The sequence below is a fragment of the Dendrobates tinctorius genome, unplaced genomic scaffold (assembly GCF_039654945.1).
Source record: "Dendrobates tinctorius isolate UK_male_01 unplaced genomic scaffold, ASM3965494v1 ptg000138l, whole genome shotgun sequence".
Lineage (NCBI taxonomy): Eukaryota > Metazoa > Chordata > Amphibia > Anura > Dendrobatidae > Dendrobates > Dendrobates tinctorius.
The window spans coordinates 167,466-194,151 of NW_027361806.1; the positions used below are offsets into that span (position 1 = coordinate 167,466).

Below are 26,686 nucleotides of genomic sequence, written 5' to 3' on the forward strand. Positions count from 1 at the left end.
AAAAATTCGTATTTTTTCCACAAACATGATCTTTTAGTCACCAATTTTTTTATTTTCCCAAGGGTACCAGGAGAAATTGGACCCCAAAGCTGTTGTCCAATTTGTCCTGAGTACGCTGATACCCCATATGTGGGAGAAAACTACTGTATGGGCACATGTCGGGGCTCGGAAGGGAAGTAGTGACGTTTTGGAATGCAGACTTTGATGGAATGGTCTGCGGGTGTCATGTGCGTTTGGAGAGCCCCTGATCTACCTAAACAGTGGAAACCCCCCACAAATGACCCCATTTTGGAAACTAGATCCCCTAAGGAACTTATTTAGATGTGTGGTTAGCACTTTGAACCCCCAAGGGCTTCACAGAAGTTTAAAATGCCCGGGCATGAAAATAAAAAAATCATATTTTTTCCACAAACATGATCAATTAGTCCCCAATTTTTTTATTTTCCCAAGGGTAACAGGAGAAATTGAACCCCAAAATTTGTTGTCCAATTTGTCATGAGTACGCTGACACCCCATTTGTGGGAGAAAACTACTGTATGGGCACACGTCGGGGCTCGGAAGGGAAGTAGTGACGTTTTGGAATGCAGACTTTGATGGAATGGTCTGCGGGTGTCATGTTGCCTTTGGAGAGCCCCTAATGTACCTAAACAGAAGAAAACCCCCACAAATGACCCCATTTTGGAAACTAGACCCCCTAAGTAACTTATCTAGATGTGTGGTTAGCACTTTGAACCCCCAAGGGCTTCACAGAAGTTTATAATGCCCGGGCATGAAAATAAAAAAATAGTATTTTTTCCACAAACATGATATTTTTGCCCCCAATTTTTTATTTTCCTAACGGTAACAGGAGAAATTGGACCCCAAAAGTTGTTTTGCAATTTGTCCTGAGTAGGCTGATACCCCATATGTGGGGATAAAACACTGTTTGGGCGCATGGCAGAGCTTGGAAGGGAAGGAGCACCATTTGACTTTTTCAGCTCAGAATTGGCTGGAATTGAGATCAGACGCCATGTTGCATTTGGAGAGCACCTGCTGTGCCCAAACAGTGGAAACCCCCAATTCTAACTCCAACCCTAACGCCAACACACCCTTAACCCTAATCTCAGCCCTAGCCCTAACCCTAGCCCTAGCCCTAACCCTAACCCTGGCCCTAACCCTAGCCCTAGCTCTAACCCTAGCTCTAACCCTAGCCCTAACCCTAGCCCTAGCCCTAACCCTAGCCCTAGCCCTAACCCTAGCCCTAGCCCTAACCCTAATGGGAAAATGGAAATAAATACATTTTCTTTTAATTTTATTATTTTTCCCTTACTAAGGGGGTGATAACGGGGGGTTTGATTTACTATTTATGGCGGTTTTTATGTTTGGCGGCTGTCGCACGCTAAAAGACGCTTTTTATTGTAAAAATAGTTTTTGCATCACCACATATTGAGAGCTATAATTTTTCCGTATTTTAACTCACTGAGTCATACGAGGTCTTATTTTTTGCGGGACGAGTTGACGTTTTTATTGGTACCATTTTCGGGCACGTGACATTTTTTGATCACTTTTTATTCCGATTTTTGGGACGCAGAATGAACAAAAACCAGCGTTTCATGAATATCTTTTGGGGGGGTGCGTTTACACCGTTCCGCGTGCAGTAAAATTGATAAAGCGGTTTTATTCTTCGGGTCAGTACGGTTACAGCGATACCTCATTTAGGTCGTTTTTTTATGTTTTGTCGGTTTTATGCAATGAAAACTATTTTATATAAAAAATAGCTATTTTTGCATCGCTTTATTCTGCAAACTATAACTTTTTTATTTTTTCACTGACAATGCTGTATGGACACTCGTCTTTTGCGGTACCATGGCTATTTATATGCGTCTTTTTGATCGCGCGTTATTGCACTTTTTGTTTGGCGGTATGATAATAAATCATTATTTTTTGCTTCGTTTTTTATTTTTATTTTTTAAGGGGTTCGCTAAAGGGGTTAACTAATGGGATAGTTTTATAGGGCAGGTCGTTACGGACGCGGCGATACCTAATATGTGTACTTTTATTGTTTTTTTTTTATTTAAAAAAAATGGATTTATTGGGGGAATATTTTTTTTTTTTTCTAATTTATTTGGCGATTTTTTAAAAATTATTTTAACACTTTTTTTTTACTTTATTACATAGTCCCAGGTGGGACATCACTGTCCTGTGACAGATCGCTGATCTGTCACATCACAGATCACTGTGACAGATCAGCAATCTGTCACAGGCAGTTCTGCAGACTTCCTCATGCCTGCGATTTGCAGGCACTGAGGAAGTCAGCTCCCTACAGGCCCCCGAAGGCCCCGTCGCCATCTTGGATTCGGGGGACTGTAGGGAAAGAGACCCCCGCAGCAGTGCTGCACATTGCGCTGCCGTGGGGGGCTCAGGGAAGCACGCAGGGAGCCCCCCCCTGCCGATGCTTCCCTTTAACCCCCGGTACACCGCGATCATGTTTGATCGTGGTGTGCAAGGGGTTAACATGTCAGGGGCGGTCCGTGACCGCCCCTGACACATAGTGCCGGGTGTCAGCTGTGATAATCAGCTGACACCCGGCCGCGATCAGCGGTGCTCACCACGTGGGCGCCGCTGATCGCGGTAGACGTACTATCCCGTCCATGGGCATAGGGGCCCAGGTCCCATGGACGGGATAGTACGTCTGATGTCAGGAAGGGGTTAATCAATGTTTAGCGGCACTCGCAGTTAAATGCTGCCCTCTGCTGGTTCGACTGGACAATCAGGAACTGCAGAAGGGAGAGAAGGTTCCCCGAGAGAAGAGATTGAAATTGATGTCAGGTCAGTTGACAGTTGTGATGCAGCTGCTAAATACAAAAGGCCGGGATGGTGAAGCAGGAACTCAGTGACTGCCAGTGTAGGGAAGGTGACCTGACGGACGGACTGACTGGTCAGATTTCAGAAAGGAAAACAGCTAGGAAAGTGTAGGTGACGTGCAGTACCTTGTGTAGACTACTAGATGGCAGGGAGCAGTGTAAGTTCAGGACTTGACATCAGCTTAGGGCTTTTGAAACCGTTGGTCATGGGGCGGAGTCACAGGGAACTGGGGAAGCTATAAATTTGACAGGAGGGTTCCAGAAAGTTCCAGTCCCCAGGGGGAGCTCAAGTGACGAGGAGACTGTGACAGTTGGGGCACTGTGAGGAGAACCTAACCAGGGGACTGAGGAGAAAGGAAGTCAGGGGGGTGGTCCTGACACAAAGTACCACAGTATAGACGAGGCTCCTGGTGAAGGATACCGTATAGGGAACGACGTTTGACCAGTAAAATTACTGTTGGTGTACAGGCCTAAGGCAGCCACAGTGACGGAGCTGTCAGAGCGTCACTAAGTGCGAAGAGACGTTGCGTAGATATACGTCCCAGGTGAAAAGTACGGTACGTCGATGTGTTCTGTAACCGGAGAGCCTTGAGGAGTATTGTGGTGTGCTGCAAGGCCGTCGTGTGGACGGTGAGAGAATAAACTTGGACCTGTTGCACCCGAAACTTGCCTCCATCTTGTGTCTGTACGTCACTGCGCGGTACACAGAGGGACCACCCCCCAGCCCGGCCCTTCGACCCTACACCAGTATGTAAGAAGAAGAAGAAGACACCCAAGTAGTGGGATGGACTTGTGGCTACCACGGGAATAGAGGCCATACTTCGTAGATCAAGCCCCAAAGGCCAGACTTCGCAGGTTAAAAACCGAAACCCACACTTCGATGGTCAAGTAGCAAAGTCCAGATTTCGCAGGTCAAGACAAAAAGTCCAGACTTCGCAGGTCAAGATCCAGTGTCCAGAATTCACAGGTCAAGACCCAAAGTTCAGATTTCGCACATCAAGACCTAAAGTTCAGACTTTGCAGGCCAAGTCCCAAAGTCCAAACTTCGCAGATCAAGACTCAAAGTCCATACTTCGCTGGTCAAGACCCAGAGTCCAGACTTTGCAGGTCAAGACCCAAAGTCCAGACTCTGCAGGTCAAGACCCAAAGTCCATAATTCGCTGGTCAAGACCCAAAGTCCAGACTTCCTAGGTCAAGACCCAAAGTCTAGACTCTGCGGTCAAGACCCAAAGTCAAGACTTCGCAGGTCAAGACACAAAGTCCAGACTTTGCAGGTCAAGACCCAAAGGTCAGACTTCACAGGTCAAGACCCAATGTCCAGACTTTAGACTTTTCCAATCAAGCACCCAAGGCCTGATTCTGATCAAAGGAAAGAAGATTGCCAGTCATCTTTAAAAAGTTTTGGCCATTACTTCCAGCGCAGATGTACAGTACAGACTGTTTGACGGGGCCGTGTGTCATGGACGACGATGTCCAGGGTGATGAGCGTAGTGTGCATCATGTGACTCACATCTTTAGGACTTGTGGCCTAGTAGGAAATAACCGGTGACCCCCATTAGGGCCAGTGTAACGAGAGCAACGACGCATAAGAGGGTATATGACTGTGATAGGTCTGATAGTGAGAGTGAAGCCCATCAAGCCGAAGCAAACATAGTAATCATCACTTTTCACGTCATTTAACTGCTCGATAATAAGGACAGTGTGAATATAAAAAGAACGTTGACTAGACATCGTATCTAGTCTCATCACCGTCTTCTGATAGTGTCATAATATATTGTATAAATCTTGTTACTGCTAACCACAATATCGCCCTTATCTGTATGTGTATATATTTATTTAAATAGATTTTATTCTGTGCTGGTTAAATACATAGTATTGCTTAAGTACCACTGTCTTCTCATTGTCTGGTTGCATTCAAGCACCTATTTACATACAAGAACAGTCAGTGAAGTCTGAATGATCCTTTAGTTTTAGATCTGCGTTTTATAGACTCATGACCTGAGGAATTCCCATATTCCTTTGTGTTTTCTATAACGGTATCTTTCTAGTGACCTTTGTATTACGTCTAATTACATGTAATGGCTGAAGATAGCAGATACAGCTGATATTGGAGTAGTGAAAACCAGACAAAACTATCATGAATATCCATGGTGTAAACTAACCAATTGCCAAATGATCATGTACCATTCAACACTTGGTGTTGGTTCCCTACTGATATAGCATAGCCAGACATGGCCAGAAATCTTTGTGCAGGGAAGAGAATATTCACGTGGACCATTGCGTAGACGCTCGGTGCACCCTTGGTGTGGAAAAACATTTAAGTGCACTTCGCTACGTCCTTGTTTTCCCTCTATTCCCCACCAGTTCTATGATTCACGAAAAGTCTGCTGGTTTTTAAGAAAAACCATGAAAAGATGTCTGAAATCTACTGGGATCTAGTCTACTTCATTCACTTACAAATGAGCTTCAAAATCAGACAATACCCATTGACAGATGATCTTTTTCTTCTAGCCCACAAGTTTCCATAAATTAGATGTCACATGGATCGATCCGTAAATTTTCTTCCAAGTTCTAGTCAAATACATTAAAATAAAAAGAAAAGAAAAACAAAAAAAATCCAACAAAATCTGGATGGATAAAAGCTGCAAACATAAGATTATGATGTTCAAGATTATACTAAATCCTGTTGGTTCAATCTGATCACCACTTTTTTCTTTTTTTTGGGCAAAATCGGTTCATCCATCATGGATTTTTTTTTTACTTTATAGATCAATAGGGGGGGAAACAAAATCCAAAAGTGAATCTAAATCCCAACCAAGTTCTTTCCAATCTCTTGGTTGAAACCAATGGACATTGTTTTTTTTTCCAACCATAATATTTGGAACTGACCTAGGGATTTGAGTATGAATGGCCAAATGGACCTAGACCTCAGCATTTGCATGATCATGGGTGACAATGAGTGTATCATTCATGTATTTCGGCCACTCATTGAGCCACGTTGAGTAACAAAGGACAATTTCCAGAAGGACCTGCATTTGATGACCTTAACAATGCCAAAATGGCTAATGAACTCACTTATCATATAAGTTCTGTTCTATTTTCTCTGAAGAGCAATCATTTTGAGCTGAGTGGGTGCAAATGTAACCGACATCCTTGGTATCTTCAATAGATCAATATCTTGATCTCCTGGACAATGATCTTCCAAAAGATAAAGGGAAGGGTTGTAGGTCCATGCTCAATAAATAGGATTTTAGCCAAGTAGACAACCCATATTGTGCAATAAACTCAAAAACATCCATGACTGTCCAAACTTTAGACTGGGGACAGAGAGGCATATTTTATGGTCCGTATGTGGACCACAATGGCCTGACTGACTGCGGGTTTCGAAAACCTTAAGTTACAGCCTCACATGTGTCTATGATACTGCAAGTTCAGGTCGAGAGACCCATGGTCAGGCCAGGCATGGTGGTCCAAACACAGACCGTGAAATACGCCCATCTGAGCCAAAGCTAACTATAACTATCTTGATCTGCAGGAAGACAAAAACCGAAAAGCAGGTGCCAAGTACCATAAATTTTATGAAGCTGAGAGAATTTTTTTCTCCAATTTTTCCCTAGTTTGGGTCATTGAGAATAAATCCCTGGATAAATGCCCCATCTGCAGAAATCTAGCATCCATGATCTGTTACCCTTAAAAATGTAAGGGTCCAAAGAAAGCCGGGTCCAAAGGGACAACTCCAGATGTTGCAGCTGTAGATGAAGAAAGGGGCATCTGTGTTGTAAGAGAATTGTAAAATTTGGTTTTGATGATGTCCAAACCATGTACTCAAGTCTAGTGTTAGTGAATGGGTCTTAGCCGGAGCCGTAACATACAATAGGCAACATGTTAATACCTATGGACTTACCCATATTCCAACTGCAAGGACAAACGCAAAATAAAGGACAACAACGATAATATCAGGAGTCTCAAAGGTGGCATATTTAGGACCTGTAGATGGGGGCTCGGTGGTATTGTCCATGGTTCCTGCTGAAGTGACAAATGCATCTCCTTCAGATGAAGTATAACTTATCTACATATTGATAGCTAACTAGATGTTAATGACTAACCGAGTTTATCAACCTGCTGACGGCTGCCTAACAATTATTGATTTGGCATAAGCAATTGATGACAATCAGTAGAGCACTCGATATAACAGCCGACACTGACCGTCTATGGAGCGGGCTCAGCTCCATGCAATGGCACCCGGTATATGACGTCACATAGCTGGTACCATGTGTCAGACGTATATAATCAGCATCTAATTGTAAGGAAAAGTAACCAAGTAAAAAAAAAAAAATGCAATTAATAACTTTTGCAATTAATATTTTTTCCCCCTGTCCAAGAGCAGATTAACCCTTTATTCTGCAGAGTACTAAGGTAACAATAGCAGCACAGGAAGATGTAATACAGATGAATCAAGAAAGAACGCGGATGGCACCGCTGTTACCGTGTACTCCTGAATGGTGCACGGTGTGCAGGAAGCTGACAACTGGTAGACTCGGGTGCTAGACCTGGAACTAGACGATCCTCAGAATCCACAAAAGAAAAAAGGTAGCACTCATCGAGTTGAAGAAACTTCATCCATTTATTGACATATAAATCACATGTCGGGCCGGGGGACCCGATGAAGCGCTTGTGTAGCGTGAACGGCCGTTGTCAGCCTTTCTGCACTCCTTATGTCACTCCCCCGGCCCGACATGTGATTTATATGTCAATAAATGGATGAAGTTTCTTCAACTCGATGAGTGCTACCTTTTTTCTTTTGTGGATTCTGAAGATATAATACAGTCAGTGTAAAAAATAAAAAAGCTGCTGATGTTACCAAATTAATAGGAGTTTCCTGTCCAAATCTCACAATCGTAGGTAATGTTACAGTCCTTGTGCACAAGAGACCACAACATATCAGAGTTAATCCATATTGTGTGCAAATGGCATTTAATGTGCAATCCTAGGGATATAACTCTCTCTATATGATAACCCTACACCCTAAGGTACTGTTATATAGCTCTCTTAAAGGGAATATATTAACAGCTTATTGCTACACCATCTGAGAGCAACATAATGTAGAGGCAGAGACCCTGATTCCAGCGATGTGTCTCTTACTGGGCTGCTTGAGATGCAGTTTTGATAAAATTATTGTTTTCTCTGCTGCGGATCTCCCAGTTCTCTGAATGATGAGCTCTGTCTAACTCCACCCACACCACTGATTGGCTGCTTTCTGTGTACACCCTGCATAAAGAAGAAAGCTGCCAATCAGTGTTAGAGGCGGGGTAATATATAGCTCATATATGTGATTGACTACCTTGCTTATTCATCCTCTAGTGATTATCTTCTGCTGATAAAACTGTGATTTTATCAAAACTTCAGCAAAAAAGCCCAGTAAGTGACACATTGCTGGAATCAGGGTCTCTGTCTGTATGCTATTCTGCTCTCAAATTAGGTAGCAAAAATATGGTGACAGATTCCCTTTAAGGTGCCAGCAGTGTGAGTTAGTTAAATAATATCCATAGAGAAGCAGGATGTGTGAAATCTCTTGAACATGAAGGTGAGATGTGGGTAATGATTGGTAAAGTAGATCATTTATTAGTGTTTAAACCTAGAGAAATAACTGAGAACAAAGCAATAGACCCGAATTTGTGCTCTGAGAAACTTGTGATAAATCTGTGATCAGGTTAAAAACATTAATTATAGCAAACAGTTAATATAATCCTAACGAGACCAGCAGAAAGTTTACACCAGAACAACAAGTCATCACCTGTTCTAGTGTAAAAGTGCTTAAAGGGCTTGTCCACTACTCATTCCCCATGTTTGACCACCGGTAAAATAAAAACATCTTTGATTCATTCCCAGAGCTCCCATGAGGTTGTAATGTCACGTGAACCCTGTGCCCATTCAGCGCTGTCACCACTGTCCACTCCTACCGATGTATTGAACATCAACAGAATGCCAGGCCTGCGATTGCTCTCTGACTTCTTGATGTTCAGTTTGTCCAAAGGCGAAGACATGACAATTGTTTTTATTTTAACAGGGTTAAATATCTTTACCTGCTGGATGCAGAATGAGTCAACTGAGGCTTCATCAGTGAGTTTGTTGCAGGGATAGGGTTTATAACTTTTCTTACTCCTCAATTTATAACCACAAAGTTCAACTCAACTTCCATGTGGATGTAAATCAGCTGTGAATTTATATATATAAAGATTTCCATCTCACCCCTCACTGGGGTTGGTCTTTGTTGTCCATTCTCATTCTCAGGTCCCAGGCCTGGGAGTTTGAGGGTTCTGCGCAGGATCTTGGATGTTCCCAGTATTGCACTTTTCTGGACAGAGAGCTCAGATGTTGCTCCTGGGATCTGTTGTAGCCGTTCTTCCATCTTAGGGGTCACTGCTCCAAGTGCTCCTATCACCACTGGAATCACTGCTGCCTTCACCTTCCACATCTTCTCCAGTTCTCCTTTGAGGCCCTGGTATTTCTCCAGCTTCTCATATTCCTTCTTTCTGATGTTGCTGTCACTGGGCACTGCCACATCTATTATCATTGCTGTCTTCTGCTCCTTGTCTACTATCACAATGTCTGGTTGGTTAGCCAACACCTGCTTATCTGTCTGGATCTTGAAGTCCCACAGGATTTTAGCCCTTTCATTCTCCACCACTTTCTCTGGGGTCTCCCACCTGGACTTAGGGGGGCTTAGCCCACATGCTGCGCAGATGTTCCTGTATACAATTCCCGCTACGTGGTTGTGGCGTCAGGTATACGCTGTTCTTGCATTTTGCATCTTGCCACTATGTGTTGGACGGTTTCTGAGGTTTCTTTGCATAGTCTGCACCTTGGGTCTTGTCTTGTGAGGTAGATTCCTGCTTCTATAGATCTGGTACTTAGTGCTTGCTCTTCTGCCGCTATGATTAGTGCCTCTGTGCTGTCTCGGAGTCCAGCTTTCTCAATGTCAGCCACCTCCATTATCAGTCGATGGACGATGGTACAAACCATGCAGCAGCTTGCCTTGCCATGGCGCTTCATGTTCCAGATCTGTTGTTGCTGCCTTTGGCATTCTCTCAGCATCTCATCTTCTGGTGCCATTCTTCTGATGTATTCCTGGATACTCCTTGGTTCATCCGTGATGGTGGCTTGGATGCTTATCAAGCCTTGACCACCCTCCTTTCTGTTGGTATACAATCTTTGGGTGCTAGACTTAGGGTGGAGACAGAGGCGTAGCTAGGGGTTCAGCTCAGGGGGGCCCCTAATCCTTGATTACTACTACAGTATGGTGGCACACTTTCATCATGGGTATAGGGGAACCTCAGCAGATGATAATGATGTAACTGAAGATCAATCAGTACACAAAGACCAACACTACCGCCATATGGTGACCATATAATGGCAAATACCAGTTCTGCAGAAAATATAAGAGATTAGAGTACAGTAACAAATAGTGATTTATAGCTGACATTATTTCTGATGGAATTGTTCACTTTTCTCATCTTTCCCATCTGGCTCAGACCGACATGACGACTTCTCCAGCCAAGACTGACTTGCAGAGATTACAACAAAAACACATTTGAATGCTCACATTTCCAGCCCCATCACCACCTGCACAAACTCCTCATCCTACTGCTAAACCAATACTGCTGCCATATGGGCCCCTATTACTGCACCTACTGTGTGGCAGAAAAGAAATGCTCCCCATACTTTCTCACATAATAATGACATCACTGTGTCTCTTACATAGTAATAACCCCTCCTTTGTGACTCCATAGTTTCACAGCCCCCCACAGTAGCACCCACACTGTATGTTGGCCTCCACAGTAGCCTTCAAACTGTATAATGATTCTCACATGCTATACAATGGCCCCGCTTTAGCCCCCATGCTGTATAATGGCCCCCGCATTAGCCCCCATGCTGTATAATGGCCCCCGCATTAGCTCCCATGCTGTATAATGGCCCCCGCTTTAGCCCCCATGCTGTATAATGGCCCCCGCATTAGCTCCCATGCTGTATAATGGCCCCCGCATTAGCTCCCATGCTGTATAATGGCCCCCACATTAGCCCCCATGCTATATAATGGTCCCCACATTAGCCCCCACGCTATATAATGGCCCCCGCATTAGCTCCCATGCTGTATAATGGCCCCCCGCATTAGATCCCAGGCTGTATAATGTCCCCCACATTAGCCCCCATGCTGTATAATGGGCCCTGCATTAGCCCCAAAGCTATATAATGGCCCCCGCATTAGCTCCCATGCTGTATAATGGCCCCCCGCATTAGATCCCAGGCTGTATAATGTCCCCCACATTAGCCCCATGCTGTATAATGGGCCCTGCATTAGCCCCAAAGCTATATAATGGCCCCCGCATTAGCTCCCATGCTGTATAATGGCCCCCACATTAGCCCCCATGCTATATAATGGTCCCCGCATTAGCCCCCACGCTATATAATGGCCCCCACATTAGCTCCCATGCTGTATAATGGCCCCCCGCATTAGATCCCAGGCTGTATAATGTCCCCCACATTAGCCCCCATGCTGTATAATGGGCCCTGCATTAGCCCCAAAGCTATATAATGGCCCCCGCATTAGCTCCCATGCTATACAATGGCCCCTGCATTAGCCCCCATGCTATATAATGGTCCCCGCATTAGCTCCCATGCTGTATAATAATAGAATCAGAATCGTAGAGTTGGAAGGGACCTCCTGGGCCATCTGGTCCAACCCTCTGTGCTATAGGATTCGCTATATCGTCCCAGACAGATATCTGTCCAGCGTCTGTTTGAAGACTTCTATTGAAGGAGAACTCACCACCTCTCGTGGCAGCCTGTTCCAATCATTGATCACTCTAACTGTCAAAAAGTTTTTCTAATATCTAATCTGTGTCTCCTCCCATTCAGTTTCATCCCATTGCTTCTTGTCTTTCCTTGTGCAAATGAGAATAAAGATGATCCTTCTACAATGTGACAGCCCTTGAGATATTTGTAGACAGCTATTAAGTCTCCTCTCAGTCTTCTCTTCTGCAAGCGAAACATTCCCAAATCCTGCAACCTTTCCTCATAAGACAGGGTTTGCAGACCGGTCACCATTCTGGTCGCTCTTTTCTGAACTTGCTCCAGTCTGTTGATGTCTTTTTTATAATGTGGCGCCCAAAACTTGACACAGTATTCCAGATGAGGTCTGACCAAAGAGGAGTAGAGGGCAATAATGACTTCACGTGATCTAGACTGTGTGCTTCTGTTAACACATCCTAGAATTGCATTTGCCTTTTTTGCTGCTGCATCACACTGTTGACTCATATTCAGTCTGTGATCAATTAGTATACCCAAGTCTTTTTCACATGTGCTGTTGCTTAGCCCTATTCCTCCCATTCTGTATATGCTTTTTCATATCTCATTACCCAGACGTAGTACTTTGCATTTTTCCCTGTTAAAAACCATTCTGTTAGTTGCTGCCCACTGCTCCAGTTTATTTATATCTTTTTGAATCCTCTCTCTCTCTTCTCTAGTATTAGCTATCCCTCCTAGCTTTGTGTCATCAGCAAATTTAATCAGTTTACCCTCAATTCCTTAATCTAAATCGTTGATAAAGATGTTGAACAATACAGGGCCCAGGACAGAGCCCTGTGGTACCCCACTTGAGACATTCTTCCAACTGGATGTGCAGCCATTTATGACCACTCTTTGGGTCCGATCACTAAGCCAGTTATGAATCCACCTAACAGTTGCCTTGTCCATTCCATACTTAGCCATTTTTTCAATAAGGATTGTGTGAGATACTTTGTCAAATGCTTTGCTGAAGTCAAGATATACTTATATCTACAGCATTTCCCTGATCCACCCACTCAGTGATTCTGTCATAGAAGGAAATTAAGTTAGTCTGACAGGACTTATTAGTTACAAACCCATGCTGACTCTGTTTAACCACTTAATTCTTATCCAGGTACTTACATACATGTTGTTTAATGATTTGTTCAAAGATCTTTCCTGGTATAGAAGTCAGACTCACCGGCCTATAGTTGCCTGGGTCCACCTTCTTCCCCTTTTTGAAGATAGGAACAAAATTTGCTCTTCTCCAGTCTTCTGGGACTTCTCCTGTTCTCCAAGAATTTTCAGAGATTATGGAGAGAGGTTCAAAAATATCTTCTGCTATCTCCTTCAGTACTCTGGGGTGTAATTCATCTGGACCTGGAGACTTGAATTCATTTAGGTTAGCTAAGTGTTTCCTCACTATTTTACCGTTTATAGATATCCTGGATTCTTCTATTCCCTTAATAGGACAGTGAAGAACAGTTGATGTTACATTTCCTTTCTGAGAGAAAACAGATGCAAAATAGGAATTTAAAAGTTCGGCCTTCTCAACATCCTGTCTTACCATTTCATCATTTTCATCCTGTAAAAATCCTATAGCATCATTGACTTTTCTTTTACTTTTGACATATCCCATAAATCCTTTATTCTTGCTTTTGACGTCTCTTGCAAGCCTCAATTCATTTTCAGCTTTAGTAATCTGATTTGTGCCCTGCAGGTTCTGCAGACAGCATTATATTCTTCTTTAGATATGCCTCCGTCTTTCCATTTTATAAACATTTTTTTCTTCCTTTTTAGCATGTGCTTAAGTTCTGTGTTCATCCTTCCTGGTTTCCTTAAATGCTTCCTATTCTTCCCTCTTTTCGGAATTGTTAACAATTGTGCTTTGAGAATTTCATTTTTCAAGATTTCCCATCCTTCCTGGACATTTTTGTCTTTAAGGATATCCAGCCATTGGATCCCTCCAATTCTCTTTCTGAATCCCTTAAAATCTGCCTTTCTGAAATCTAACCTTGACGTCTGAGTCTTCACAGGCCTTCCTCCTCTAGTTATCCAAAATTCTAAAATAGCATGGTCGCTATCTCCTAGGGTCCCAGCCACTTTTACCTCCTCAACCATTTCCTCCCTGTTTATAAGGATTAGATCCAAGGTAGCAGTTCCCCTTGTTTTCTCCCCTACCTTTTGGAAGATAAAGTTGTCAGCAAGAGAGGATAAGAATTTCCTTGACCTGTTAGTTTTGCCTGAGAGAGATTCCCAACAAATGTCTGGATAGTTGAAATCTCCCATGACCATTATGTCATATTTTTTGGAGAACTTGGCCATTTGATGCATAAAGAGTTCACCCATATCTTCAGCTTGCACAGGCGGCCTGTAGTAAATGCCTACAATGGTGTCCTTTCCATTGTTCTGTCCTTGTATTCTTACCCAAACAGTTTCCACAGAACTCCCAGTCTATGAAGCTTCAATCTCTGTGCAGATATACGCGTTTCTAACATACAATGCGACACCTCCTCCTCGTTTATCAAGTCTGTTTCTAACAAATAAGTTGTATCCTTCTAGTCTTGTATTCCAATCATGTGTATCGTCCCGCCAAGTTTCAATGATTCAGTAATGGTCCCGTATTAGCTCCCATGCTGTATAATGCCCCCTGCATTAGCCCCATGCTATACAGTGGCCCCTGGATTAGCCTCCACGTTATACAATGGCCCCCGCATTAGCTCCCATGTTGTGGATTGGCGCCCACTTTATCTCCCTCGGATTCTGGTCTCTGTCCCTTTCTGTGCGCTGCAACATGCAGAAAATAAAAACAGCCAGTAAGTACGTACAGAGTCCATCATATGGGTATAGCTCCCTGAATGTATCCAGGTAACCCTAAAAGAAATACTCTTGTCTGGACAAGACCCTAAAGAGGGGAACAGAAAGAGAGAGCGAAGTAGAAGAGGGGGAGATAAAATATCACACATGTAAAGAAGAAAGTGCACCCCCCCTTGTAAGTCTTCTCTTTTCTCCTTCTCCCCCTTTCAGGGTCATATTTTCTAGACTGCGTATCCATATGGGATTGTCTATACGCACCTACTGGCTGCTCCTATTTTCTTCTATTTGGCTCTTTATCATATATATTTATCCTCAACTTTGTGGAGATTTTGTTTTAATAAAAGGCTTTATGATGGTATTTTCATGTTTGTCACCTTCTATTTACTGATATGAGATGACACAAACACAGGGCTGAAGGACCCTGACCCCCTGGCCATAGGACTATATTACAAGATATATATATATTGGAAAAGAGGAAAATTAGAGCAGCACAAAGGAAAACAGATGCAGAGCCCCCCAGGCAAATACCAAATACCAAACCTCAATTGTAGTAATCTAAAACTTAGGGGCAGAACACCGTTTTCAGTGTCCGTTATCGGCTAAATAGCTCTTTTTTCACTGAAAACGGTGTGCTGCCCCTGATATTTCGATATATATTATATACAGTATATGGAAAGAGACATATCCTCATACATGGGGTCAGATACTGACCATTCTTGTCTGTCGCTCTTTTTGAGGCACGATTAGATTTACGGCAGCTGCTTTGATGTCATTTACAGATCGGGAGATGCTCGGGGCGATTTGCGCTGGCAGACACCGATCTCTTTAAAAGTTCAAGCAGCTGCCATAAATCTACTGTACCTGAGAAAGCAAAATGGATACAAGAATCCTCCAGGACTTGTCAGGAGGGAAACAGCATCCTGCCACCTCCTCCCTGCACAGTGCAGACACACAGACACCTGCAGCCTGAGCTGTTACTCACAAGCCATCCTGACTCCTGTCCTTCTCCTCTATGGAGGGAATAAGCAGCATCCTGCGCCCTGAAGTCTCTTCAGCAGACACCACACAACGCGCTGTGTGGGAGTGCCTGCTTTATGCCGGAGGCAGTGTAAGAAGGTGCCAGAACATAGTTCTGGCGATATTGCTGTCTTTGTTTATCTTGATATGATTGACATGTTTGTGTGCAGTATATGTGACATGTACATATGTGTTTGCGGCCACAAGACATTATTTAGATAGACTTGTAGAGACAGTGTAGTTAGTGTAAAGGGACACTAGATGGGGGCACTGAGCACCTTCAGATTGTAGCCACTAGGGGGACATTAGAGGAATGGTTAACTGGGAACTAAGGGGAGATAGATTTCCTGGTGTAGTTCAGTTGAGCCGGGGGTAGCCTCTAGTACTGGAGAGGAGGCAGAATTCCTGACAAGCCTGGCTGATTGAGACACGAAGTAGAGTCTCTCAGCCATCCCGAGCAGGGGAGTGGAGTGTATTGCCTACAGCAGCAGCCAGTGGGAGAGCCACTGGAGAGCCGTCAGCTTGAGACTGGAAACTGATGAGCTAGTGAAGCCAGTGAGAGAGTCACTGTGGAGAGATGTCAGCTTGTGTTTGGAAGCTGATGTGATAGTGAAGCCTGTCTGTGGAGAAGTCAGCCTGTACCTGGAAGCTTTCAAGCCAGGGAGGTCAGTGAAAGAGTCCTTGTTGGAAGTGACAGCCAGAGTGTGGGAGCTGATCAAGTAGTCAAGTGGGCCACAAGCCGAGTTCACAGACAGGACTACCATAAGGGGGTGGACGATCTAGTAGACGGGTACCTTCGTGGGCTGAAATCGGTCGGAGGAAGAGAGGACGAAGCGCTGTATTCACTGGGTGCCTTGTTCCGTTGCCATTGTGTGGTTCACTCAGTTGTAGCTGTGAAGAAGCTGTGTGCTGCTGTGGAAGTATTGTTAGTACCGTGTCAAGAGTCCTAGAGGTGTGTTGGATGTGCTGTGCCCTGAGGAAAATAAAGTTAAACTGTTAAAAGTTATTCCGGCCTCTGCCTAGAGTCTTTTGAACCTCAGAGGTGAGCAATGTACCAGGGAGGGAGCCGCCTCCAGCACAGTGAGCACCGAAGCGGCTGATGAGGTGTATTAAAGCAGCATGCAGGTACAGAGCCTGCTCCCAGCCATGCCCCCTCTACAGAACAGACCGCAGTAGTGCAGGGAGATTGTCTCCCTGTTTTACCGCAGAGCTTAACTATATTGGCGTGCACAGCAGGCCGATATAGTTTAGGGTAGCTTAGCTCCAGGTGGGTCCCACTGAGCACGGGGCCCTGGGCGACTGCACCCTCTGCCCCCCTGATAGCTACGCTACTGGGTGGAGACCTCCATGCATTGTGAGGAGCTTTTGTGTCTTCACATCTGCAGCTTCCATCTCTTCTTTTGGCCAGCACACTATGCCAGCAGGGTATCTGATAACTGGCAGGGCATATGCATTGATGGCGTGGATTTTATTCTTCATTGAGCTGGCTCTTCAGGACCTGTCTTACCCTTTGATGGTATTTGTATGTTGCTGCTTTCCTTGCCTCCTCACCATGGTTACCGTATCCCTGTGGGATACTGAGGTACCTGTAGTATGTCTGTACATCTGCTATATGCCCTGCTGGTAATTCCACTCCATCAGTCTTGAATACCTTGCCTCTCTTTATTACCAACCAGCCACGCTTCTCCAGTCTGAAGGACATCCGATGTCTTCACTGCACATTCTTGTCAGGTGGATCAGTGAATTGATGTCTCATTTGTTTTTCGTATACAGCTTGATGCAGTGGCGTAACTACAAAGTTATGGGCCCCGGTGCGAACTTTCAAATGGGGGCCCCCAATGCCAAAATACACGGACATCTCCGCTCCGTACACCTTGTACATGCACAGCTTCTCTCCGTACACCTCGTACACATGCGGCTCCTCTCTGTGTAAGAAAATGTTCTTATCGGGAGAGTTGGAAGAGTCGGATAAAACTGCAGACAATTCTTCTCGAAGCTGAGGTTGAAGTTTATTCGGAGATACACGGCAAAACAGATACAGAATAACAGAGGAGTCGGAATATGCGGGCAAAAACAAGAATTCAGACAGGCACAAATTTGCTAGGAGGTATAGCGATGATAATGCTCTGTGCCCTGGCCATGGTGAGGCACAGTGGCATGAAGGCGATGGAATGGCAACAAGCAACAGTAACAGGAGCTTCTTACACATTATGAGAACAAAGAAAGCTGCATTTTGCCGCAGAAAGGCGTCCATAGTATAATTTTGAGGCATACATAAGTTAATCCACATAAATAGGTATTTTACGATATAATGATATATAATATGACCCTTTTAATTTACTTTTCGTTACACGATATTAAAGACCCATATAAGTCAGGATTATGTATGGCTATTGCCTTCAATCTCATCATTGTCTCCAGTCTAGGTCCATAAATTCTTACATCCTGACATTTTATCTACTCTACACTTCGCTACCACACTATCACGTATAAGCATACTGACCATATATTTGGTGACCCTATTCCCCTATTGATCCAATCTTCCTCTATGCACATCTACTGAAGTTGGTAAGAGACATGATCTCATTTTCCATCCTCCATTTAGTACATTTTATTAGCTCTTTTGTAAAAGTTGAATCTTCTCTAACTTTCAACAAAATAGCTGCTAGAGACAACATGGCCGCTCAGTATATTATGGCTGACCATTCTCTTACAAGTCCCTCTCTTGTACTCTATCCAGAGTACAACATACAGTACTGTAATATTCATGGATGAATTACTGAAAATAAGAATATTGAGGTAATTCAGCGCTTTATGCACATGTGTGTGTAAGGCAAAAGTCCCTAAAAATAGAACAAACACATAATAAAATAATAATTCAAATAGTCCCAAAAAAATATATTACACAATAGTCAAGTCTTTTGATCTTTTTCTTCTCATCCTTTGTCTTCTGGATTTTCCTGATCTTCTCCCCCTCTCACACTATCAGAGTCCCACTGTATAGTGTGAAACATCTTCTCCTGATCATCCACCAGGTTCATGGTCCCAGGAGTCGAATATGAAAATCTTCAGCTGACCTGGAGGAAATAGAAAAAAAAGTGGAGTATCAGTCCTTACCAGAAATCTCAGTAAAATAATTAAGAAGTCTACACTGATTGATATGAATCATTTTAGTCACCTTTTTAGCTTGAAAATTTGAGCAAAGACTTAATCATTGTTGTTGGGATGTAAGACGCTAGCCCGTCCCCTTCAATGGGCAGGGACTCAAGGGAATTGAACAGAGATGAGTCTCCACCCTTCTCCTGTGCTTTTACGAGATCTTGAAGAGGAGAAAAGACAAGGGGGGGCTCTCGGGGTTTGTAGTGACTGCAGCGATGACTTCTTGGGGATATTTGTCATCGCCCGTAAGTGCAGCTTCCTTGGCTGCGTGGTCTACATATGCATTGCCAAGGATGTGGGGGTCAGGAATTAGCCTCTGGTGCCCTTTAATTTTACAGAAGGACCATAATTTTGGAAATTCTTTGCCCCGCTGCTCAATTTGTTTAAGAATTTCTGCAGCAGAGTTTTAAAAGTGACATGCGGGGTTTGTAAAATTAAAGGAGCAAATCCCACTATATGTCTCACTTGATTCATAGTCCAGTGCACGCCCAGTAGGTGCTTCATGCACTGAGTGAATCCTTTTTCCACGGGAGTAAGCAACCTAGAGTAATAACCTAGGGCATACAACTGACTAGATACCTCTGGACTTTCTTTGGGCCATTTTTATAGGAGCACTGAAGAAATAGAGATATCACCAGTGTGAGTCTGAATGTAAAAAGGCTGGGAAGGGTCAGGATTAACTAATGCAGCAGCTGCCATAAGGGCGCGCTTCAATCACTCAAAAGCCTGTAAGGCTTCTCCTTCTACAGTTACAGGGGTAAAGTCATCATCAGCATTTTTGAATAAATCATACAGTGGTTTAGCCAAATTGGCAAAATCTTCAATAAATTCTCTGGAAAAATTAATAAGACCCCAAAATTTTCTGAGTTCAGTAATGTTAGTTGGTATGGGGACAGCCTGAATAGCTTTAACCCTATCATGCATGGGCTTCTTTCCTTCTGCTGAGACAGACACACCCAGAAATTTAACCTCTGATTTCATCAATTGTACTTTATCTAGACTCATTTTGAGTCCTGCATTTTGTAAAGCCTGACAAACATTTTCAAGGGTTTCTCTGTGTTCACATTCATCGACAGTTTGAATCAATAAATCATCAACATACTGTAATACTTTGTCTCCGTAACCAAGGGATTCTAACACCTGAGCTAATGCCTGATGGAAATACACAGGAGAACTGTGAAATCCCATGGGCAGCCGCGTGAACAAGTATTGTACATTTTCAAAAGTGAATGCGAAGCGGAGGGCAGATTCAGGTGTTAGGGGTACTGAGAAAAAGCCATTTGCAATGTCCAAACAAGAAAATACTTTACAATCACTCCTCAGCTGTGACATAACTTCAGGGACAGATGCAACAAGGTGAGCAGCTGAGGGAGTGTACTTATTTACAAGTCTCAGGTCTACTACCATTCGAAAACTGCCATCTTCCTTTTTTACAGGTAAAATAGGACTGTTACAGGGAGAAGGGAGAATTACCTTTCACAACAACACCTTGTTTCTCCAATTCACTGACTGCAACCCTTATGTAAGGGATTGCGTCCTCAGGAATACGGTACTGACGCTGGAAAGGTGCCAGTTTTTCACCATCAATTTTAACCTGAGTTTGCATTAACCCACAATCAGTTTTCTTTGAGATCCACAATTCAGGGAACTTTTGCTTCAATTCATTCTTTAAAGCATCATTGTCAGCATTTTCAACATTTTCACCAGTACAGGCTCCGAAACTAGCAATGGGTAATTTATGACTCTACTCCTCTACAGGGACAATTACAGAACAGATAGTGGCTTCTTTGTTCCGCCACAAGACTTTGTTACATAAATCAACAACAATTCCCATTGCTCCCAAAACATCAGTTCCCAAAATAGTGTGCCGTAACTGGGTTTTCCCAAAAAGCGCATCGAAGACCCCTTTGCTTCGATCCCCCTGTGTCCTGAAATCTCAGATTTACTGGACGACTTTTAACAGCTTGAATACAGGAGCCCTCAAATCCTACCAAAGTTGTAGTCTCAGGCAGTCCAGGGGGTGACTGCAATTTGTGTCGTGATATTGAAACTGAGGCTCCTGTATCGATGAGGATGTCTTCCCAAGGCAGCCCCTCTATTCTCCCTCTGACATAAGGTCTACCATCCCTGCCCAGGGAAAGAGGGGCAAGGAGGGTAAGGGGAACAGGGGGAGTACTCCATCAATCAGTGTTACCTGCGGTGGGAAGCCCGAAAAATCCATCATCCCCATCTGGGCACGGCTTCCGTCCAACAGCTGCCACCTCCGCTCCAAAGAGATCCTTAGTCGGGGTCCGGTCCTCATGTTCCCGCAGCTCCTTCATCAGGGGTGCATAGGGTCGAGGAGGAGTGACCCCTCCCTGAATAGCCTGGATCTCCGGGTGCGGATGAGTGAAAGCTATTGGGGAAGGAGCAGGAGCAGAAGGCTCCTGTGAGACTGGGTTAACCATTTAAAGACTGTTGTACTGCTGATACTGCCTAGGGTCATTCAGTGCTGGATACGGAGGTCTAACTCCGAAAGGTGGTCTAGAAAACTCCCGGGGCCGTTGGGGGTTAAAGGGCTTCTGGGGTTCTCGGGATATAGGCCCTGGCACAAAGTTGGGACAAAAACGTTTAAAGTGTCCCAACTGTCCTCAAAAATAACACAAGGGAGGACCTCTCATGGGATCCCGTGGGGGGCTTTGCCGAACGGGACCTGCCCATTCTCGGCAGCTGCGCATACCCCCCCGGAACTCCTGGCCTCCCTGAATCAGCAGATACACCCCGAGGTAAATGGCATGCAAAAACATTGGACTCATCACCCTTCACCTCGGACTGCATTGTCCTAGCAAAACACTCCCTTACCTTCCTCCCAATTAGGCAAATTTTTAATAAATTTAAGATGGATCAGGGACATTTGGTCAGGGATATTTTTCTCGGGGTTGAAGCAGCATCACACCTAACCTAGGGTCTGCATGTGCTGGAGCTGTTGGGACAATATATCTTTCCTCAATGTGTCTGCATAAGCTGGAGCTGTTGGGACACTATATCTTGTTATGTACTACTTCACCCATTCTCCTAACTCTTCTCCAGTAGAGTTGAGCGATACCGTCCGATACTTCAAAGTATCGGATCGGAATGGATCGGCCGATCTTTAAAAAAAGTATCGGTATCGCCGATTCCGATACCGGAAGTCCCATTCAAGTCTATGGGACTTCCGGTATCGGAATAAAAAAAAACCCTGTTTTTGCCTTGTACAGGCTCTCTGGGGTCTGTACGGGCCTTTCGGGGGGCTGTGCCGGCCTGCCAGGGGGTCTGTGCAGGCTCCGGTGGTCTGTGCCGGCCTGCCGGGGGGCTGTGCCGGCCTGCCGGTGGTCTGTGCAGGCTCCGGTGGGCTGTGCCGGCCTGCCGGGGGGCTGTGCCGGCCTGCCGGGGGGCTGTGCAGGCTCCGGGGGGCTGTGCCGGCCTGCCGGGGGGCTGTGCCGGCCTGCCGGGGGGCTGTGCAGGCTCCGGGGGGCTGTGCCGGCCTGCCGGGGGGCTGTGCCGGCCTGCCGGTGGTCTGTGCAGGCAACGTCCGATGGGACTACAAGTCCCATCGGGCGATGCCTGCTACCATGACAGTGATTGACACATTAGCCAATGATGGGACAGTATTAGTCCCATCATCCGGCTAATGTGTTGAATGTAAAAAAAAAAAAAAAAAAAAAAAAAAATTACATGCTACATACATGCTACATACATACAACATGCATACTACATACATGCTACATTCATACTACATACATACTACATATATACTACATACATACTACATGCATGCTACATACATACTGCATGCTACATACATACTACATGCTACATACATACCACATATATACTACATACATACTACATGCATGCTACATACATACCACATACATACTACATACATACTACATGCATGCTACATGCATGCTACATACATAACACATATATACTACATGCATGCTACATACATACTACATGCTACATACATACCACATACATACTACATGCATGCTACATACATACTACATGCATGCTACATACATACTACATGCTACATACTACATATATACTACATGCATGCTACATACATACTACATGCTACATACTACATATATACTACATGCATGCTACATACATACTACATGCTACATACATACTACATATATACTACATGCATGCTACATACATACTACATGCTACATACATACTACATATATACTACATGCATGCTACATACTACATGCTACATACATACTACATATATACTACATGCATGCTACATACTACATGCTACATACATACTACATATATACTACATGCATGCTACATACTACATGCTACATACATACTGCATGCTACATGCATGCTACATACATACTACATACATACTACATGCTACATACATACCACATATATACTACATACATACAATACATTCATACAATACATACATAGACATACAGTACATATAACATAGAGTAACATACTTACCAATACTTGTCACATTGTTCCCCGAAGCCATTGTCGTGGGACACACTCGTGGACTGCTTCGGATCGTGGGTGAGTATTTTTGTGGTTTGTTATGTTAATATTTATTCCAGAAAAGACAATGGCTTCGGGGAACAATGTGACAAGTATTGGTAAGTATGTTACTCTATGTTATATGTACTGTATGTCTATGTATGTATTGTATGAATGTATTGTATGTATGTAGTATATATGTGGTATGTATGTAGCATGTAGTATGTATGTAGTATGTATGTAGCATGCATGTAGCATGCAATATGTATGTAGCATGCATGTAGTATATATGTAGTATGTATGTAGCATGCATGTAGTATATATGTAGTATGTATGTAGCATGTAGCATGTATGTAGTATGTATGTAGTATGTATGTAGCATGTAGCATGTATGTGGTATGTATGTAGCATGTAGTATGTATGTAGTATGTATGTAGTATGCATGTAGCATGCAGTATGTATGTAGCATGCATGTAGTATATATGTAGTATGTATGTAGCATGTAGTATGTATGTAGCATGTAGTATGTATGTAGCATGTATGTAGTATGTATGTAGCATGCATGTAGCATGCATGTAGTATGTATGTAGTATATATGTAGTATGTATGTTGCATGTAGTATATATGTAGTATGTATGTAGCGTGTATGTAGTATGTATGTAGTATATATGTAGTATGTATGTAGCATGTAGTATGTATGTAGCATGTATGTAGTATGTATGTAGCATGCATGTAGCATGCATGTAGTATGTATGTAGTATATATGTAGTATGTATGTTGCATGTAGTATATATGTAGTATGTATGTAGCGTGTATGTAGTATGTATGTAGTATATATGTAGTATGTATGTAGCATGTAGTATGTATGTAGCATGTAGTATGTATGTAGCATGTAGTATGTATGTAGCATGTAGTATGTATGTAGCATGCATGTAGTATATATGTAGTATGCATGTAGCATGCAGTATGTATGTAGCATGCATGTAGTATATATGTAGTATGTATGTAGCATGTATGTAGCATGTAGTATGTATGTAGCATGTATGTAGTATGTATGTAGCATGCATGTAGCATGCATGTAGTATGTATGTAGTATATATGTAGTATGTATGTTGCATGTAGTATATATGTAGTATGTATGTAGCGTGTATGTAGTATGTATGTAGTATATATGTAGTATGTATGTAGCATGTAGTATGTATGTAGCATGTATGTAGTATGTATGTAGCATGCATGTAGCATGCATGTAGTATGTATGTAGTATATATGTAGTATGTATGTTGCATGTAGTATATATGTAGTATGTATGTAGCGTGTATGTAGTATGTATGTAGTATATATGTAGTATGTATGTAGCATGTAGTATGTATGTAGCATGTAGTATGTATGTAGCATGTAGTATGTATGTAGCATGTAGTATGTATGTAGCATGCATGTAGTATATATGTAGTATGTATGTAGCATGTAGTATGTATGTAGCATGCATGTAGTATATATGTAGTATGTATGTAGCATGTAGTATGTATGTAGCATGCATGTAGTATGTATGTAGTATGTATGTAGTATTTTTTTTTTTTTTTTTTTTAACATTTAACACATTAGCCGGATGATGGGACTACTACTGTCCCATCATTGGCTAATGTGTCAATCACTGTCATGGTAGCAGGCATCGCCAGATGGGACTTGTAGTCCCATCGGACGATGCTTGCACAGACCCCCGGACATCAGCACAGCCCCCCGGCAGGCCGGCCCAGCCCCCCGGCAGGCCGGTACAGACCCCCACAGGGTGCACAGACCACCGGCAGGCCGGCACAGCCCCCCGGCAGGCCGGTACAGACCCCCACAGTGTGCACAGACCACCGGCAGGCCGGCACAGCCCCCCGGCAGGCCGGTACAGACCCCCACAGGGTGCACAGACCACCGGCAGGCCGGCACAGCCCCCCGGCAGGCCGGTACAGACCCCGGGCAGTCCACACAGCCCCCCGGCAGGCCGGCAGAGACCCCCGGAAGGCCCGAAATGACGGCGCATCATGATGCGCACACACCGCGCATCATGATGACGTCAGGCTGTCAATCAACTTTGAACTTCCGATTCCGATGCCGAATTCCGATATTGAAAAAATATCGGAAGTCGGTATCGGAATTCCGATACAGCAAGTATCGGCCTATACCCGATACTTGCGGTATCGGAATGCTCAACACTATTCTCCAGTCTACAACTGTATTTACATCAGCACTGTGTTTCGAAGCTGCAGTGTCCATCTGTGACATAACTGCTCTCAGCTGCTGCTGCTCGCACCCCTCCTCTCTGTGCTTCCGTGCTAGCTCCAGCATCTCGCTCAGCTTTTCTGATCTCTCCCTATACGCTGCCCCTCCCCGGGTGATCATGTTAACATATTGTTGTGTAGACTGCCTATCAAGAGCCTGATCAAAAGTTATGACTGTCTTACACAAAACCACTACATGGCTATTAGCTTTCCCTAGCGAACTCTTTCTATCTAATTCCCTGTTCTCTGTGGTAAACCATCGCATACAATTTAACCACGTGGTTTCCACATTAACCCCCTCCAGCTATTTCTCTGCCTGCTTCCGTAACCACTCCATATTTACAGTGGTCTACAAGGACGAGTTTTACTCTGTTCTAGTATCAACAAATGCAATTTAAGCAAAGTTAGATACTCACACCTCTCTCGAATGGAAGACCTCCTGCAGGCTGGGTCGACCAGATATCAAAAGAGGTGCAGCCGTGATTCCAGCCTCACTCGTTAGCTTGCCAGTAGTGTTGAGCATTCCGATACTGCAAGTATCGGGTATCGGCCGATACTTGCTGTATCGGAATTCCGATACCGACTTCCGATATTTTTTCAATATCGGAATTCGGCATCGGAATCGGAAGTTCAGTTGATTGACGGCCTGACGTCATCATGATGCGCGGTGTGTGCGCATCATGATGCGCCGTCATTTCGGGCCTTCCGGGGGTCTCTGCCGGCCTGCCGGGGGGCTGTGCCGGCCTGCCGGGGGGCTGTGTGGACTGCCCGGGGTCTGTACCGGCCTGCCGGGGGGCTGTGCACCCTGTGGGGGTCTGTACCGGCCTGCCGGGGGGCTGTGCCGGCCTGCCGGGGGGCTGTGCACCCTGTGGGGGTCTGTACCGGCCTGCCGGGGGGCTGTGCCGGCCTGCCGGGGGGCTGTGCTGATGTCCGGGGGTCTGTGCAAGCATCGTCCGATGGGACTACAAGTCCCATCGGGCGATGCCTGCTACCATGACAGTGATTGACACATTAGCCAATGATGGGACAGTAGTAGTCCCATCATCCGGCTAATGTGTTAAATGTTAAAAAAAAAAAAAAAAAATACTACATACATACTACATGCATGCTACATACATACTACATGCTACATACATACTACATACATGCTACATACATACTACATACATGCTACATACATACTACATGCATGCTACATACATACTACATGCTACATACATACTACATGCATGCTAC

The 26,686-nt window shown here is 44.1% G+C and overlaps 1 protein-coding gene across 4 annotated transcripts in view; it reads right to left on the reverse strand.

Moving 5' to 3' along the window:
- The window catches only part of SLC5A9 (solute carrier family 5 member 9), a 60,133-nt gene extending 44,558 nt beyond the window's left edge, over positions 1 to 15,575 (reverse strand). The window contains exons 1-3 of one of the 4 annotated variants that reach the window (XM_073544366.1): positions 15,466 to 15,539; positions 7,050 to 7,140; positions 6,748 to 6,869 (exon numbers count right to left, since the gene is read on the reverse strand). In XM_073544366.1, the coding sequence (XP_073400467.1) occupies positions 6,748 to 6,861 (114 nt within the window). In that variant the 5' untranslated portion in view covers positions 6,862 to 6,869; positions 7,050 to 7,140; positions 15,466 to 15,539. Of the gene's footprint in view, positions 1 to 6,747; positions 6,870 to 7,049; positions 7,141 to 7,329; positions 7,504 to 15,465 lie in introns of those variants that run through there. The other 3 variants (XM_073544365.1, XM_073544364.1, XM_073544368.1) reach the window with 3 other exon arrangements.
- Positions 15,576 to 26,686: the final 11,111 nt, after the last annotated feature.